General features: G+C 39.8%; 1 protein-coding gene across 2 annotated transcripts in view; it reads right to left on the bottom strand.

Annotated features, from left to right (window-relative positions):
* nbas (NBAS subunit of NRZ tethering complex) overlaps positions 1–21326 on the bottom strand; it is a 299089-nt gene that overhangs the window by 57542 nt on the left and 220221 nt on the right. For both annotated transcript variants that reach the window (XM_036976424.1, XM_036976425.1), the window contains one exon: positions 4629–4844. In XM_036976424.1, the coding sequence (XP_036832319.1) occupies positions 4629–4844 (216 nt within the window). The remainder of the gene's footprint in view (positions 1–4628; positions 4845–21326) is intronic.

Genomic DNA, 21326 nt, shown 5'->3' with positions numbered 1-21326 from the left:
CTAAATGTATTGACACCGGTATTATAATAATTATTATATGTAATGGTGTGTGTCTGTGTGTGTGTGTATGTATGTATGTATGTGTGTATATGTGTATGTGCATGTATGTGTGTATATATATATATATATATATATATATATGTGTATGTGTATATATATATGTATGTATGTATGTATGTATGTGTGTGTGTGTGTATGTATGTGTGTGTGTGTGTGTGTGTGTGTGTGTGTGTGTGTGTGTGTGTGTGTGTGTGTGTGTGTGTATGTGTGTATATGTATGTGTATGTATATATGTGTATGTATGTGTATGTGTATGTATATATATATATATATATATATATATATATGTATGTGTATGTATATATGTATGTATGTATGTATGTATATATGTATATATATATATATATATATATATATAGTATTTATTTTTTTTTGTTATTTTCGATGTACTTTACTCAAACCAGTGAATATCACTTATTATAAATGAGATCATTAACTATCAGCTCTTGGAATATCCAGGGCCTATACTCTTCACATTTTGGTTATAAAACAACTAATCCAGAATTGATTAAAAACATCAAGGGACAGGACATCATAATCCTACTGGAAACATGGTGTCGTGGAGACATAGATACTCAGTGTCCCTCAGGCTATAGAGAAAGTTTACTACCATCAATCAAACATAAATATGTTAAACGGGGCCGAGACTCAGGTGGAATCATCATTTGGCATAAGCAGGACTTAGCACTGAATGAAATGAAAAAAGGTACCACTCACATTTGGCTAAAACTTAACAAAGGTACAATCTATTGTGACAATGATGTATACATATGTGCAGCTTATGCTCCTCCTTCAGATTCATCATATTATGATGATCAGTTTTTTGACAATCTCCAGACAGAAATCATTACATTTCAGGCGCAGGGTAAAGTGCTTCTTTGTGGAGATTTCAATGCAAGAACAGGTTCTGAGCCTGACTACACTGATGCGGGAGGTAACCACCACATATTTGGACACCCCTCCTTGTACAGTAGCCCTATTATAAATAATAGAAACAGTCCTGACCAAATACTGAACAAAAATGGAAAAGAGTTAGTACATCTCTGTCGAGCCTTAGGCCTGTACATGCTTAATGGTAGAATCAGAGGGGACTCTTTAGGTCAGTTTACTTACTGCTCAGCTCTTGGGACAAGTGTAGTCGATTATGCCATCACTGACATTGACCCCTCCTCCATTAGTGCATTCACTGTCAGACCACAGACACCATTGTCAGATCACAGTCAGATCAACGTGTTTCTGAAGAAATTAACCGGCAATATTCATTCAAAAAAACAGCCCAATAAACTTTACAACATAAACCAATCGTTCAGATGGGCTCCAAACAGTGCAGAGGCATTCATTGAAACATTGAACTCAAATGAAATGATGAACTCTATACAGTTTTTCAATAACTCACAGTACCAAAACAATAAAGATGGTGTCAATTCAGCTACCCAAAACATCAACTGCATATTCCAAAAAGCAGCATTGAAAGCAAATTTGAGAAAACCAAAGCAATGCAACATCAGAAGCAAAAATCAAAATGTTTCTGACAAATGGTTTGATAATGAATGTAAAACAATTAGAAAACACCTAAGACAAATGTCAAACAAAAAACATAAGCAGCAAAACAACCCAGAGCTACGATATGAATACTTTGAAACTCTGAAACAGTATAAACAAACACTGAAATGCAAGAAATTGAATTATACCAACAAGACACTTGATGAAATTGAAAACGCAATTGACCAAAATCAGTTCTGGGACATGTGGAACAATTTAAGCACATCAAAGCCACAAGAATTAGCCATACAAGATGTAGGAATTTGGAAAACTTACTTTGATAATCTATACAAAAACATCCCACAAAAAGACTTACAACAGAACCAATTAGAAATTATAGAAAAATTGAACATCCTTGAATCAGTCATTAAAAACAACCAAAATCCATTAGATTACCCAATAACCCAACAAGAACTAAATGAAAAGCTAAAATCTATTAAATCAAAAAAGGCTTGTGGTGTAGACAACATCAGAAATGAAATGCTGAAAAACAGCACACCTGAGTTGCAAAATGCTGTGCTTAAATTGTTCAACATGGTTTTAACTTCTGGCTGCTTCCCTGATGTCTGGAACCAGGGGCTCATCTCCCCTATCCACAAAAGTGGAGACAAATCAGACCCCAATAATTACAGGGGAATTTGCGTCAACAGTAACTTGGGAAAGATTTTCTGTAGCATTTTGAATTCAAGAATTCAAACCTTTCTTCAAGAAAAAAATGTAATAAGTAAATGTCAAATTGGCTTTCTCCCTAACCATCGCACTACTGACCATATATACACCTTACACACACTAATTAATAAACACGTCCACCAAAAAAAAGAGGGCAAAATCTTTGCTTGCTTTATTGACTTTAAAAAAGCATTTGATTCGATTTGGCATGAAGGGCTATTCTACAAAATTCTACAAAGTGGGCTTGGTGGTAAGGTGTATGACTTAATAAAATGTATGTACACAAAAAACAAGTGTGCAATAAAAATCAAAAACCAAAGAACAGAATTTTTTTCACAATGTCGAGGTGTGAGACAAGGCTGCAATTTGAGTCCAAATCTTTTCAACATTTATATCAATGAATTAGCAGACATGTTGGACCAATCTCCAGCCCCAGGACTCACACTATTTGACACAGAGGTGAAATACCTGCTATATGCTGATGACTTGGTACTTCTATCACCAACCAAAGAAGGTCTTCAACAAAACATTAATATTCTGGAGCAATATTGCCATAATTGGGCCCTGGCAGTAAATTTCCAAAAAACTAAAATCATGATTTTCCAAAAAAAACCCAGATGTCAGAAACACAAATGTAAATTCACCCTGAACAACACCTTAATTGAACACACAAAACATTACACCTACCTTGGTCTGACCATATCTGCATCGGGAAACTTTAATATGGCAGTGAAGGCACTCAAAGAAAAAGCCCGCAGAGCAATGTATGCAATAAAAATGAAATTATTCAAAATCAACATCCCAATTAGAATTTGGACTAAAATATTTGACAGTGTAATCCTACCAATAGCACTTTATGGAAGTGAGGTTTGGGGGCCACTCAATAAACTGGATTTTAAAATGTGGGACAAACATCCAATTGAAGCCCTACATGCAGAATTCTGTCGGAAAATTCTACAAGTCCAGAGAAATACACCAACTAATGCATGTAGGGCAGAATTGGGCCGTTTTCCAGTAATAATGAAAATACAGAAAAGATCATTAAAATTTTGGCTACATCTAAATTCAAGTCCAAATTCGAGTCTGCAATTTAAAGCACTTCAAGCCCAAGAGCTGAGCCCAGAAACGAGCCCTCTCAGTCAGATGGTGTTGGACCTTACCAACCAAGCTGACGCCAGCACTGCTTCAAAAGAAAGAATTCCAATAAGCAAAATCATGAACCAATCAAAGGAATCATATTTACAATACTGGAAAAACGAAACAAAATCCCAAAGCCGACTAAATTGCTATCTGACCCTAAACAGAGAATATGAATTGGCTGATTATCTCTACTCTGTCAGAGATACGAAGCAGAGACAGATCCTTACCAAGTACAGGCTGAGTGACCACCGATTGGCAATAGAAACCGGCAGACATAAAAAGACATGGCTACCCAAAGAGGAGCGTGTATGTGGTCACTGCATGACAGGGGAGGTAGAGACAGAGATGCACTTTCTCCTTTACTGTGATAAATATTCCTCACAAAGAGATTCATTATTCACAGAAATGACTACATATATTCCACATTTTTACAAATTGAACCCAGAGGAAAAACTAAGAATACTCATGGGCGAAGGAGCAATGGCTCCTCTTGCAGCCAAATATGTATTTTCCTGCCATAGCCTGAGGGACACTGAATAATAACATCTGCATAGTAAACAGTAACTTACTTATTATTACTATTATTGTTATTACTATAATTATTAATGTTTACTGTAGACTGTTACCATTTTATTGTATTTATTTTTGTATTATTATTTACTACCATTTTATATTATTATTTGCTATCATTTACAATTTTGTTACAATGTATATTGTATACATTGTTGCTTTGGCAATATTGACACAATGTTTTTCATGCCAATAAAGCAGCTTGAATTTGAATTTGAATTTGAGAGAGAGAGAGAGAGAGAGAGTATGGAAGAGAGAGAGAGAGAGAGAGAGAGAGAGAGAGAGAGAGAGAGAGAGACAGAGATGTGCCTGTTTCTGTGTGTGTTCATTCCAGTGTGTAGAGTTGACAGCTTCAGTGCCATAAGGCTCTCATTTTAAACATCAACATGAAACAGCTTTAATACCACTGGTCCCTGCACAGCTCAACACAAACTGTCAGCTGACAGACAGACATAATCATATATATGATGTAGTTTTAGTGCACCAGGGTGAGGGAGAGTTGTGTAAGCTCCCAGAGTAATGCCTAGGCTTTAGCTCAAATGGATAACTTCACGTTGACTCGGGGTTTGACAACTGATCAGTTCTATTTATCATTACAGAAGCACCTGGATGACTCAGTCATGAGTCACAGGAAGGGGAGGAGTTACCTGGTTGCTATCTTTGAGTGACAGGATGAAGGAGTGGCCTAGCGTGTCCAGGTGAGCCAAGGACTGCTGCAGGTGGGAGAGGGCGTGGTCAAAGCTGGAGGTGTCGCTTCTGTCTGACTCCACCTCGTCTACGCCCCTTTTTCTACTCTTCTCTCTGAGCTGCCGCAGAGCCTTCATCCCCCTCTTCATCACCTCCACCCGCACACTCACACTGAGCTAGGACAGGAGAGAGAGGGGTTAACACACTGAGCTAGGACAGGAGAGAGAGAGAGGGGTTAACACACTGAGCTAGGACAGGAGAGAGAGAGGTTAACACACTGAGCTAGGACAGGAGAGAGAGAGAGGGGTTAACACACTGAGCTAGGACAGGAGAGAGAGGGGTTAACACACTGAGCTAGGACAGGAGAGAGAGAGAGGGGTTAACACACTGAGCTAGGACAGGAGAGAGAGAGGTTAACACACTGAGCTAGGACAGGAGAGAGAGAGAGGGGTTAACACACTGAGCTAGGACAGGAGAGAGAGAGAGGGGTTAACACACTGAGCTAGGACAGGAGAGAGAGAGAGAGAGAGAGGGGTTAACACACTGAGCTAGGACAGGAGAGAGCGGGGTTAACACACTGAGCTAGGACAGGAGAGAGAGAGGTTAACACACTGAGCTAGGACAGGAGAGAGAGGGGTTAACACACTGAGCTAGGACAGGAGAGAGAGAGAGGGGTTAACACACTGAGCTAGGACAGGAGAGAGAGAGGTTAACACACTGAGCTAGGACAGGAGAGAGAGAGAGGGGTAAACACACTGAGCTAGGACAGGAGAGAGAGAGAGGGGTTAACACACTGAGCTAGGACAGGAGAGAAAGGGGTTAACACACTGAGCTAGGACAGGAGAGAGAGAGAGAGAGAGGGGTTAACACACTGAGCTAGGACAGGAGAGAAAGGGGTTAACACACTGAGCTAGGACAGGAGAGAGAGAGAGAGAGAGAGAGGGGTTAACACACTGAGCTAGGACAGGAGAGAGAGAGAGAGAGGGGTTAACACACTGAGCTAGGACAGGAGAGAGAGAGAGAGAGAGAGAGGGGTTAACACACTGAGCTAGGACAGGAGAGAGAGAGGTTAACACACTGAGCTAGGACAGGAGAGAGAGAGGTTAACACACTGAGCTAGGACAGGAGAGAGAGGGGTTAACACACTGAGCTAGGACAGGAGAGAGAGAGAGGGGTTAACACACTGAGCTAGGACAGGAGAGAGAGAGGTTAACACACTGAGCTAGGACAGGAGAGAGAGAGGTTAACACACTGAGCTAGGACAGGAGAGAGAGGGGTTAACACACTGAGCTAGGACAGGAGAGAGAGAGGTTAACACACTGAGCTAGGACAGGAGAGAGAGAGAGGGGTTAACACACTGAGCTAGGACAGGAGAGAGAGAGAGGGGTTAACACACTGAGCTAGGACAGGAGAGAGAGGGGTTAACACACTGAGCTAGGACAGGAGAGAGAGAGAGGGGTTAACACACTGAGCTAGGACAGGAGAGAGAGAGAGGGGTTAACACACTGAGCTAGGACAGGAGAGAAAGGGGTTAACACACTGAGCTAGGACAGGAGAGAGAGAGAGAGAGAGGGGTTAACACACTGAGCTAGGACAGGAGAGAAAGGGGTTAACACACTGAGCTAGGACAGGAGAGAGAGAGAGAGAGAGAGGGGTTAACACACTGAGCTAGGACATGAGAGAGCGGGGTTAACACACTGAGCTAGGACAGGAGAGAGAGAGAGAGAGAGAGGGGTTAACACACTGAGCTAGGACAGGAGAGAGAGAGAGAGAGGGGTTAACACACTGAGCTAGGACAGGAGAGAGAGAGAGAGAGAGAGAGGGGTTAACACACTGAGCTAGGACAGGAGAGAGAGAGAAGGGTTAACACACTGAGCTAGGACAGGAGAGAGAGAGGTTAACACACTGAGCTAGGACAGGAGAGAGAGAGGGGTTAACACACTGAGCTAGGACAGGAGAGAGAGAGAGGGGTTAACACACTGAGCTAGGACAGGAGAGAAAGGGGTTAACACACTGAGCTAGGACAGGAGAGAGAGAGAGAGAGAGAGGGGTTAACACACTGAGCTAGGACAGGAGAGAAAGGGGTTAACACACTGAGCTAGGACAGGAGAGAGAGAGAGAGAGAGAGGGGTTAACACACTGAGCTAGGACAGGAGAGAGCGGGGTTAACACACTGAGCTAGGACAGGAGAGAGAGAGAGAGAGAGAGGGGTTAACACACTGAGCTAGGACAGGAGAGAGAGAGAGAGAGAGGGGTTAACACACTGAGCTAGGACAGGAGAGAGAGAGAGAGAGAGAGGGGTTAACACACTGAGCTAGGACAGGAGAGAGAGAGAGAGAGAGAGGGGTTAACACACTGAGCTAGGACAGGAGAGAGCGGGGTTAACACACTGAGCTAGGACAGGAGAGAGAGAGAGAGAGAGAGGGGTTAACACACTGAGCTAGGACAGGAGAGAGAGAGAGAGAGGGGTTAACACACTGAGCTAGGACAGGAGAGAGAGAGAGAGAGAGAGGGGTTAACACACTGAGCTAGGACAGGAGAGAGAGAGAGAGAGAGAGGGGTTAACACACTCTCCTGTCTCTATTAACTTGAAACTTTTGTAAGTGTAATGTTTACTGTTCAGAGAGAGTGAAAGAAAGAAAGAGAGAGAGAGAGATAAAGAGACAGTGGATAGTCATTAATCAATGGCGTGTCAGGGGACGATTGATAACGATGGGGGACATGCCAGGGGCTTTAGAAGAGGGGGGACATGCCAGGGGCTTTAGAAGAGGAGGGACAGGGGGGACATGCCAGGGGCTTTAGAAGAGGGGGGACATGCCAGGGGCTTTAGAAGAGGAGGGACATGCCAGGGGCTTTAGAAGAGGGGGGACATGCCAGGGGCTTTAGAAGAGGAGGGACATGCCAGGGGCTTTAGAAGAGGAGGGACAGGGGGGACATGCCAGGGGCTTTAGAAGAGGAGGGACAGGAGGGACATGTCAGGGGCTTTAGAAGAGGAGGCACATGCCAGGGGCTTTAGAAGAGGGGGGACAGGGGGGACATGCCAGGGGCTTTAGAAGAGGAGGGACAGGAGGGACATGTCAGGGGCTTTAGAAGAGGAAGGACATGCCAGGGGCTTTAGAAGAGGGGGGACATGCCAGGGGCTTTAGAAGAGGGGGGACATGCCAGGGGCTTTAGAAGAGGAGGGACATGCCAGGGGCTTTAAAAGAGGAGGGACATGCCAGGGGCTTTTGAAGAGGGGGGACAGGGGGGACATGCCAGGGGCTTTAGAAGAGGGGGGACAGGGGGGACATGCCAGGGGCTTTAGAAGAGGGGGGACATGGTGGACATGCCAGGGGCTTTAGAAGAGGAGGGACATGCCAGGGGCTTTAGAAGAGGAGGGACATGCCAGGGGCTTTAAAAGAGGAGGGACATGCCAGGGGCTTTTGAAGAGGGGGGACAGGGGGGACATGCCAGGGGCTTTAGAAGAGGGGGGACAGGGGGGACATGCCAGGGGCTTTAGAAGAGGAGGGACATGCCAGGGGCTTTAAAAGAGGAGGGACATGCCAGGGGCTTTTGAAGAGGGGGGACAGGGGGGACATGCCAGGGGCTTTAGAAGAGGGGGGACAGGGGGGACATGCCAGGGGCTTTAGAAGAGGGGGGACAGGGGGGACATGCCAGGGGCTTTAGAAGAGGATGCAGGGTGAAGAGCGAGGAGGAGAGGACGCTTCCATTGAAAGGCCTCAGTGATCAATTACCACCCAGGAAAATTACAATCCTCCCCATCTCCATACTAAAGAACAAAACCTGGGGAGGAAGTGGTTAGCCCCGACCTCCCGCCTCTCACATGGCCTCCTGGGGGATGGATCGAACCATAGAGGGGGGGTGAAAGGTTAGTATTTAGATCAAGGAGACAGACAGCTGTTCCCACTGGTATATGGATGAGGGAGAGGAATGGAAAGGGAGGAGAGAGGATGGAAAGGGAGGAGAGAGAAGAGTATCGGAGGTAAAGAGGGAGGGTGTTGATTAAAGCTAATGTCTATTTTAAAAGCTCAGTGGGTGAGAGGTGCCTGCTGGGAGATGGAGTTTAACGGCTCTGAAGTCAAAGGAGGATCAATAAACTCACCTGGAGAGAAGAGAGAGGCAGAGGAGAAAGAGCAAGCAGGGGAGAGAGGGGGTTGTATTTGTATATATTATGGATCCCCATTAGTTCCTGTCAAGGCAGCAGCTACTCTTCCTGGAGTTTATTATGGATCCCCATTAGTTCCTGTCAAGGCAGCAGCTACTCTTCCTGGGGTTTATTATGGATCACCATTAGTTCCTTCCCAGGCAGCAGCTCCTCTTCCTGGGGTTTATTATGGATCCCCATTAGTTCCTGACAAGGCAGCAGCTACTCTTCCTGGGGTTTATTATGGATCCCCATTAGTTCCTGCCAAGGCAGCAGCTACTCTTCCTGGGGTTTATTATGGGTCCCCATTAGTTCCTGTCAAGGCAGCAGCTACTCTTCCTGGGGTTTATTATGGATCCCCATTAGTTCCTGCCAAGGCAGCAGCTACTCTTCCTGGGGTTTATTAAGGATCCCCATTAGTTCCTGCCAAGGCAGCAGCTACTCTTCCTGGAGTTTATTATGGATCCCCATTAGTTCCTGCCAAGGCAGCAGCTACTCTTCCTGGGGTTTATTATGGATCCCCATTAGTTCCTGTCAAGGCAGCAGCTACGCTTCCTGGGGTTTATTATGGATCCCCATTAGTTCCTGTCAAGGCAGCAGCTACTCTTCCTGGGGTTTATTATGGATCCCCATTAGTTCCTGTCAAGGCAGCAGCTACTCTTCCTTGGGTTTATTATGGATCCCCATTAGTTCCTGTCAAGGCAGCAGCTACTCTTCCTTGGGTTTATTATGGATCCCCATTAGTTCCTGCCAAGGCAGCAGCTACTCTTCCTGGGGTTTATTACTGATCCCCATTAGTTTCTGTTCTGATGGAGAGGAGAATGGGACAAGATGAGAGGAGAGAGGGGGTTGGAGAGGAGAATGGGACAAGATGAGAGGAGAGAGGGGGTTGGAGAGGAGAATGGGACAAGATGAGAGGAGAAAGGGGGTTGGAGAGGAGAACGGGACAAGATGAGGGGAGAGAGGGGGTTGGAGAGGAGAACGGGACAAGATGAGGGGAGAGAGGGGGTTGGAGAGGAGAACGGGACAAGATGAGGGGAGAGAGGGGGTTGGAGAGGCGAACGGGACAAGATGAGGGGAGAGAGGGGGTTGGAGAGGAGAACGGGACAAGATGAGGGGAGAGAGGGGGTTGCCATTGCGGTTGCCAGATCTTTCTGTATCATTTTAAATATGCAGACATTTATTTGTAAACAACATCAGAGTGGAGTGTAGCTGACTGGCTGGTACATCCTGTACATCCCAAATCCCTATATAGGGCACTACTTTAGACCAGGGCTCTATGACACCCTATTCCCTATATAGGGCACTACTTTAGATCAGGGCTCTACAGCACCCTATTCCCTATATAGGGCACTACTTTAGACCAGGGCTCTATGACACCCTATTCCCTATGCAGGGCACTACTTTAGACCAGGGCTCTATGACACCCTATTCCCTATGCAGGGCACTACTTTAGACCAGGGCTCTATGACACCCTATTCCCTATGCAGGGCACTACTTTAGACCAGGGCTCTATGGCACCCTATTCCCTATGCAGGGCACTACTTTAGACCAGGGCTCTATGACACCCTATTCCCTATGCAGGGCACTACTTTAGACCAGGGCTCTATGACACCCTATTCCCTATGCAGGGCACTAATTTAGACCAGGGCTCTATGACACCCTATTCCCTATATAGGGCACTACTTTAGACCAGGGCTCTATGACACCCTATTCCCTATGCAGGGCACTACTTTAGACCAGGGCTCTATGACACCCTATTCCCTATGCAGGGCACTACTTTAGACCAGGGCTCTATGACACCCTATTCCCTATGCAGGGCACTACTTTAGACCAGGGCTCTATGACACCCTATTCCCTATATAGGGCACTACTTTAGACCAGGGCTCTATGACACCCTATTCCCTATGCAGGGCACTACTTTAGACCAGGGCTCTATGACACCCTATTCCCTATATAGGGCACTACTTTAGACCAGGGCTCTATGACACCCTATTCCCTATATAGGGCACTACTTTAGACCAGGGCTCTATGACACCCTATTCCCTATATAGGGCACTACTTTAGACCAGGGCTCTATGACACCCTATTCCCTATATAGGGCACTACTTTAGACCAGGGCTCTATGACACCCTATTCCCTATATAGGGCACTACTTTAGACCAGGGCTCTATGACACCCTATTCCCTATGCAGGGCACTACTTTAGACCAGGGCTCTATGACACCCTATTCCCTATGCAGGGCACTACTTTAGACCAGGGCTCTATGACACCCTATTCCCTATGCAGGGCACTACTTTAGACCAGGGCTCTATGACACCCTATTCCCTATGCAGGGCACTACTTTAGACCAGGGCTCTATGACACCCTATTCCCTATGCAGGGCACTACTTTAGACCAGGGCTCTATGACACCCTATTCCCTATGCAGGGCACTACTTTAGACCAGGGCTCTACGACACCCTATTCCCTATGCAGGGCACTACTTTAGACCAGGGCTCTATGACACCCTATTCCCTATGCAGGGCACTACTTTAGACCAGGGCTCTATGACACCCTATTCCCTATATAGGGCACTACTTTAGACCAGGGCTCTATGACACCCTATTCCCTATATAGGGCACTACTTTAGACCAGGGCTCTATAACACCCTATTCCCTATGCAGGGCACTACTTTAGACCAGGGCTCTATGACACCCTATTCCCTATATAGGGCACTACTTTAGATCAGGGCTCTATGACACCCTATTCCCTATATAGGGCACTACTTTAGATCAGGGCTCTATGACACCCTATTCCCTATATAGGGCACTACTTTAGACCAGGGCTCTATGACACCCTATTCCCTATATAGGGCACTACTTTAGACCAGGGCTCTATGACACCCTATTCCCTATATAGGGCACTACTTTAGATCAGGGCTCTATGACACCCTATTCCCTATATAGGGCACTACTTTAGATCAGGGCTCTATGACACCCTATTCCCTATATAGGGCACTACTTTAGATCAGGGCTCTATGACACCCTATTCCCTATATAGGGCACTACTTTAGACCAGGGCTCTATGACACCCTATTCCCTATGCAGGGCACTACTTTAGACCAGGGCTCTATGACACCCTATTCCCTATTTAACATTTGGCAGGAATAAATCTCTACACCAACTCATTTTCAATAGTGTCCAAATATAACTAAACAAACATTACTTAGTAACAACAAAACTACTGCTACAACTACTAATACAACTACTGCTACAACTACTGCTACAACTACTGCTACAACTACTAATACAACTACTGCTACAACTACTGCTACAACTACTAATAATACTGATAAAACTACTGCTACACCTACTAATACAACTACTGCTACAACTACTAATACAACTACTGCTACAACTACTAATACAACTACTAATACAACTACTGCTACAACTACTAATAAAACTACTAATACAACTACTGCTACAACTACTAATAATACTGATAAAACTACTGCTACAACTACTAATAAAACTACTACTGCTACACCTACTAATAAAACTACTAATAAAACTACTGCTACAACTACTAATAAAACTACTAATAAAACTACTGCTACAACTACTAATAAAACTACTAATACAACTACTGCTACACCTACTAATACAACTACTGCTACAACTACTAATAAAACTACTACTACAACTACTAATACAACTACTGCTACACCTACTAATACAACTACTAATACAACTACTAATACAACTAATACAACTACTGCTACACCTACTAATACAACTACTACTGCTACACCTACTAATACAACTACTACTGCTACACCTACTAATACAACTACTGCTACAACTACTGCTACACCTACTAATACAACTACTGCTACAACTACTAATAAAACTACTACTACAACTACTAATACAACTACTGCTACAACTACTAATACAACTACTACTGCTACACCTACTAATACAACTACTGCTACAACTACTGCTACACCTACTAATACAACTACTGCTACAACTACTAATAAAACTACTACTACAACTACTAATACAACTACTGCTACACCTACTAATACAACTACTGCTACAACTACTGCTACACCTACTAATACAACTACTAATACAACTACTGCTACACCTACTGCTACACCTACTAATACAACTACTACTACAACTACTAATAAAACTACTACTACAACTACTAATAAAACTACTACTACAACTACTAATAAAACTACTACTGCTACACCTACTAATACAACTACTGCTACAACTACTAATAAAACTACTACTACAACTACTAATAAAACTACTACTGCTACACCTACTAATACAACTACTGCTACAACTACTAATAAAACTACTACTACAACTACTAATAAAACTACTGCTGCTACACCTACTAATAAAACTACTGCTACACCTACTGATAAAACTACTACTGCTACACCTACTAATAAAACTACTACTGCTACACCTACTAATAAAACTACTACTGCTACACCTACTAATAAAACTACTACTGCTACACCTACTAATAAAACTACTAATACAACTACTGCTACACCTACTAATAAAACTACTAATACAACTACTGCTACACCTACTAATAAAACTACTACTGCTACACCTACTGATACAACTACTGCTACACCTACTAATACAACTACTACTGCTACACCTACTGATAAAACTACTACTGCTACACCTACTGATAAAACTACTTCTACAACTACTGCTACAACTACTGCTACAACTACTAATAAAACTACTACTGCTACACCTACTGATAAAACTACTACTGCTACACCTACTAATAAAACTACTACTGCTACACCTACTAATAAAACTACTACTGCTACACCTACTAATAAAACTACTACTGCTACACCTACTAATAAAACTACTACTGCTACACCTACTAATAAAACTACTACTGCTACACCTACTAATAAAACTACTAATACAACTACTGCTACACCTACTAATAAAACTACTACTGCTACACCTACTGATACAACTACTGCTACACCTACTGATAAAACTACTACTGCTACACCTACTGATAAAACTACTTCTACTACACCTACTGATAAAACTACTTCTACAACTACTGCTACAACTACTGCTACAACTACTAATAAAACTACTACTGCTACACCTACTGATAAAACTACTACTGCTACACCTACTAATAAAACTACTACTGCTACACCTACTAATAAAACTACTACTGCTACACCTACTAATAAAACTACTACTGCTACACCTACTAATAAAACTACTACTGCTACACTTACTAATAAAACTACTACTGCTACACCTACTAATAAAACTACTACTGCTACACCTACTGATAAAACTACTACTGCTACACCTACTAATACAACTACTGCTACACCTACTAATACAACTACTGCTACACCTACTAATAAAACTACTGCTACACCTACTGATAAAACTACTACTGCTACACCTACTAATAAAACTACTACTGCTACACCTACTGATAAAACTACTACTGCTACACCTACTAATAAAACTACTAATAAAACTACTGCTACACCTACTAATACAACTACTACTGCTACACCTACTAATACAACTACTACTGCTACACCTACTAATAAAACTACTAATACAACTACTGCTACACCTACTAATAAAACTACTACTGCTACACCTACTGATAAAACTACTACTGCTACACCTACTGATAAAACTACTACTGCTACACCTACTGATAAAACTACTTCTACTACACCTACTGATAAAACTACTTCTACAACTACTGCTACAACTACTGCTACAACTACTAATAAAACTACTACTGCTACACCTACTGATAAAACTACTACTGCTACACCTACTAATAAAACTACTACTGCTACACCTACTAATAAAACTACTACTGCTACACCTACTAATAAAACTACTACTGCTACACCTACTAATAAAACTACTACTGCTACACCTACTAATAAAACTACTACTGCTACACCTACTAATAAAACTACTACTGCTACACCTACTGATAAAACTACTACTGCTACACCTACTAATACAACTACTGCTACACCTACTAATACAACTACTGCTACACCTACTAATAAAACTACTGCTACACCTACTGATAAAACTACTACTGCTACACCTACTAATAAAACTACTACTGCTACACCTACTGATAAAACTACTACTGCTACACCTACTAATAAAACTACTAATAAAACTACTGCTACACCTACTAATACAACTACTACTGCTACACCTACTAATACAACTACTACTGCTACACCTACTAATAAAACTACTAATACAACTACTGCTACACCTACTAATAAAACTACTACTGCTACACCTACTGATAAAACTACTACTGCTACACCTACTAATACAACTACTACTGCTACACCTACTAATAAAACTACTAATACAACTACTGCTACACCTACTAATAAAACTACTACTGCTACACCTACTAATAAAACTACTTCTACAACTACTGCTACACCTACTGATAAAACTACTACTGCTACACCTACTAATAAAACTACTAATAAAACTACTGCTACACCTACTAATACAACTACTACTGCTACACCTACTAATAAAACTACTACTGCTACACCTACTGATAAAACTACTACTGCTACACCTACTAATAAAACTACTAATAAAACTACTGCAACACCTACTAATACAACTACTACTGCTACACCTACTAATACAACTACTACTGCTACACCTACTAATAAAACTACTAATACAACTACTGCTACAACTACTAATACAACTACTGCTACACCTACTAATAAAACTACTACTGCTAAATCTACTAATAAAACTACTACTGCTAAATCTACTAATAAAACTACTACTGCTACACCTACTGATAAAACTACTACTGCTACACCTACTAATAAAACTACTACTGCTACACCTACTGATACAACTACTGCTACACCTACTGATAAAACTACTACTGCTACACCTACTGATACAACTACTGCTACACCTACTGATAAAACTACTACTGCTACACCTACTAATACAACTACTGCTACACCTACTAATAAAACTACTACTGCTACACCTACTAATAAAACTACTACTGCTACACCTACTAATAAAACTACTACTGCTACACCTACTGATAAAACTACTACTGCTACACCTACTGATAAAACTACTACTGCTACACCTACTAATAAAACTACTACTGCTACACCTACTGATAAAACTACTACTGCTACACCTACTAATACAACTACTGCTACACCTACTAATAAAACTACTTCTACAACTACTGCTACAACTACTGCTACAACTACTAATACTACTGATAAAACTACTGCTAAAACTACTGCTACAACTACTAATACAACTATTGCTACACCTACAAATACTACTGATAAAACAACTGCTTCAACTGATAAAACTACTACTACAACTGATACAACTACTAATACAACTAAGAAAACTACTAATGCAACTAATAAAACTACTAATACAACTGATAAAACTACTGCTACTACTACTAATACAACTAATAAAACTACTAATACAACTAATAAAACTAATAAAACAACTAATACAACTACTAATACAACTACTACTACAACTAATACAACTAATAAAACAACTAATAAAACTACTAATACAACTAATAAAACTACTAATACAACTACTAATACAACTACTAATACAACTGATAAAACTACTGCTACTACTACTACAACTAATAAAACTACTAATACAAATGATAAAACTAATGCTACAACTAATAAAACTACTATTACAACTAATAAAACAACTAATACAACTACTAATACTACTGCTACAACTAATAAAACTACTATTACAACTAATAAAACAACTAATACAACTACTAATACAACTACTAATACAACTACTAATACAACTAATAAAACAACTAATAATAAAACAACTGATACAACTACTAATACAACTAATAAAACAACTAATCCAACTACTAATACAACGAATAAAACTACTGCTACAACTGATAAAACTACTAATGCAACTAATAAAACTACTAATACAACTGATAAAACTACTGCTGCTACTACTAAAACAACTAATAAAACTACTAATACAACTAATAATACAACTACTAATACAACTGATAAAACTACTGCTACTACTGATAAAACTACTGCTACAACTGATAAAACTACTGCTACTACTACTACAACTAATAAAACTACTAATACAAATTATAAAACTACTGCTACAACTAATAAAACTACTAATACAACTACTAATACAACTAATAAAACAACTAATAAAACAACTAATACAACTACTAATACAACTACTAATACAACTACTAATACAACTGATAAAACTACTAATACTACTGATAAAACTACTGCTACAACTGATAAAACTACTGCTACTACTACTAATACAACTAATAAAACTACTAATACAACTACTGCTACAACTAATGAAACTACTGCTACAACTACTAATACAACTACTAATACAACTAATACAACTACTGCTACAACCACTAATACAACTACTAATACAACTAATACAACTACTGCTACAACTACTAATACAACTACTAATACAACTACTAATACAACTACTGCTACAACTAATGAAACTACTGCTACAACTACTAATACAACTACTAATACAACTAATACAACTACTGCTACAACTACTAATACAACTACTGCTACAACTACTGCTACAACTACTGCTACAACTACTAATACAACTACTGCTACAACCACTAATACAACTACTAATACAACTAATACAACTACTGCTACAACTACTAATACAACTACTGCTACAACTACTGCTACAACTACTAATACAACTACTAATACAACTACTAATACAACTACTGCTACAACCACTAATACAACTACTGCTACAACCACTAATACAACTACTGCTACAACTACTGCTATAACTACTGCTACAACTACTAATACAACTACTAATACAACTACTGCTACAACCACTAATACAACTACTGCTACAACCACTAATACAACTACTGCTATAACTACTGCTACAACTACTGCTATAACTACTGCTACAACCACTAATACAACTACTGCTACAACTACTAATACAACTACTGCTACAACTACTAATACAACCACTAAAACTACTGCTACAACTACTGCTATAACTACTGCTACAACTACTGCTATAACTACTGCTACAACTACTAATACAACTACTGCTACAACCACTAATACAACTACTGCTACAACCACTAATACAACTACTGCTATAACTACTGCTACAACTACTAATACAACTAACAAAACTACTGCTACAACTACTAATACAACTAACAAAACTACTGCTACAACTACTAATACAACTACTAATACAACTACTAATACAACTACTAATACAACTGATAAAACTACTGCTACTACTGATAAAACTACTGCTACAACTACTAATACAACTAACAAAACTACTGCTACAAATTCTAATACAACTACTAATACAACTACTAATACAACTACTAATACAACTAACAAAACTACTGCTACAACTACTAAAACTACTGCTACAACTACTAATACAACTAACAAAACTACTGCTACAACTACTAATAAAACTACTACTGCTACACCTACTAATAAAACTACTACTGCTACACCTACTAATAAAACTACTACTGCTACACCTACTAATAAAACTACTACTGCTACACCTACTAATAAAACTACTACTGCTACACCTACTAATAAAACTACTACTGCTACACCTACTAATAAAACTACTTCTACAACTACTGCTACAACTACTGCTACAACTACTAATACTACTGATAAAACTACTGCTACAACTACTAATACAACTACTTCTACAACTACTGCTACAACTACTAATACAACTATTGCTACACCTACAAATACTACTGATAAAACAACTGCTTCAACTGATAAAACTACTACTACAACTGATACAACTACTAATACAACTAAGAAAACTACTAATGCAACTAATAAAACTACTAATATAACTGATAAAACTACTGCTACTACTACTAATACAACTAATAAAACAACTAATAAAAGAACTAATACAACTACTAATACAACTGATAAAACTACTGCTACTACTACTACAACTAATAAAACTACTAATACAAATGATAAAACTACTGCTACAACTAATAAAACGACTAATACAACTAATAAAACAACTAATACAACTACTAATACAACGAATAAAACTACTGCTACAACTGATAAAACTACTAATACAACTGATAAAACTACTGCTGCTACTACTAATACAACTAATAAAACTACTAATACAACTAATAATACAACTACTAATACAACTGATAAAACTACTGCTACTACTGATAAAACTACTGCTACAACTGATAAAACTACTGCTACTACTACTACAACTAATAAAACTACTAATACAAATTATAAAACTACTGCTACAACTAATAAAACTACTAATACAACTACTAATACAACTAATAAAACAACTAATACAACTACTAATACAACTACTAATACAACTACTAATACAACTGATAAAACTACTAATACTACTGATAAAACTACTGCTACAACTGATAAAACTACTGCTACTACTACTAATACAACTAATAAAACTACTAATACAACTACTGCTACAACTAATGAAACTACTGCTACAACTACTAATACAACTACTAATACAACTAATACAACTACTGCTACAACCACTAATACAACTACTAATACAACTACTGCTACAACTACTAATACAACTACTGCTACAACTACTGCTACAACTACTAATACAACTACTAATACAACTACTAATACAACTACTGCTACAACCACTAATACAACTACAACTACTAATACAACTACTGCTACAACTACTGCTACAACTACTGCTACAACTACTAATACAACTACTGCTACACCTACTAATACAACTACTAATACAACTACTAATACAACTACTGCTACAACCACTAATACAACTACTGCTACAACCACTAATACAACTACTGCTACAACTACAACTACTAATACAACTACTGCTACAACCACTAATACAACTACTAATACAACTAACAAAACTACTGCTACAACTACTAATACAACCACTAATACAACTACTAATACAACTAATACAACTACTGCTACAACTACTAATACAACTAACAAAACTACTGCTACAACTACTAATACAACTAATGAAACTACTTCCTGGTATAGGGTAGGGCAGCAGTGATATAGTTCCTTCCTGGTATAGTTTAGGGCAGCAGTGATAACAGAGTTCCTTCCTGGTATAAGGTAGGGCAGAGTGCCAGACTGCAGGTCCACTGAAGTTATAAAACATCCCTCAGGGTTCTCTCTTTGCTTTGGTTGTTGTAACGACCTTAGATTTATATTAATTTCAAGCCCATAGTTTTTCTTTTCAAAAGCTGCACCTGCGTGTGAATGATTTGGTCCTTCATTAGGACATTAGCGTGTGTTCCAAGCTTGTTTTTTTTGTAATTTTGCTAACGCTAATAGCACATTAGCTTATTGATATTTCAGAGGTCCTCTGTGGTTAGCGGTTTAATGGCAACTATTGTTTTTCTAATTATGTTAACAAAGTTACAAAAAATTGTCAACATTTTCAATATCTTTTTCAAGATGTGTTGCTTGCTGCCAGTTACCAAGTTGCCTAGCAACTGACGTGCATAGCTACACCAGTATACTGATAAACTGGAGACCTCTTCCAACAACTGATGTGAAGGACCCATTTAACTCACTACTGGAAACGTCAGTTATCGCAGTCGAGTCATATTGACTAAGTTGTTGTGAAGATGGCGAGAGGCACGTCTGTTATGAAAACATCTCTTTTTCACACAGATCAACCGTACTAGCTGTTGAGGCTGTGGTCGCGTCCCGTCTTGATGACTGGTAACATGGTCAGGTACAGTGAAGAAAGACCTGTCAAAAGCTGCAGTTGACTCAGAACAGCACAATTTCACCGCACAAACAGAACTAACAACATGATAGTCTTTCCTGGTTGAGGTGAAATTAAAACTACTTCTCTTCTAGTCTTTTTTAAGAAACATTCGACTGTTGAAAACACCTCACAACTTGCATAGTCAATTTGCATACACTTCAAAACAGACAGACATCCCCAGCAGAAACGCCACCAAGGGTTTCTGCACTGTACCCAAACCACAAACAGACTTAATGTGTCACTATGTTTAGAACCATGTCACCACGGACTGCTCTGCCACCGGAGGAAACTCAGGCAAAAAGCACGTTTAGATTAAAAAAAAACAATGAATCAAAGCTGCTCTCTTTCCAAAGCTCTGATTTAACTGTATTTAACAATATGCATATATGAATAGTGTTTAAATATTATTTTTGTCTCTTGGTGTCTTTCCCATATATAACTCTTATTTTATTCATATATATTTTTTTAATGTTTTAAATGGAATGTTCTTGTCCATTACTGTTCTGTGTCATGTATGTGTACGTTTGGTGT

Source organism: Oncorhynchus mykiss, chromosome 4 (genome assembly GCF_013265735.2).
Source record: "Oncorhynchus mykiss isolate Arlee chromosome 4, USDA_OmykA_1.1, whole genome shotgun sequence".
NCBI lineage: Eukaryota > Metazoa > Chordata > Actinopteri > Salmoniformes > Salmonidae > Oncorhynchus > Oncorhynchus mykiss.
This window is presented reverse-complemented; position numbering and strand designations above follow the sequence as displayed.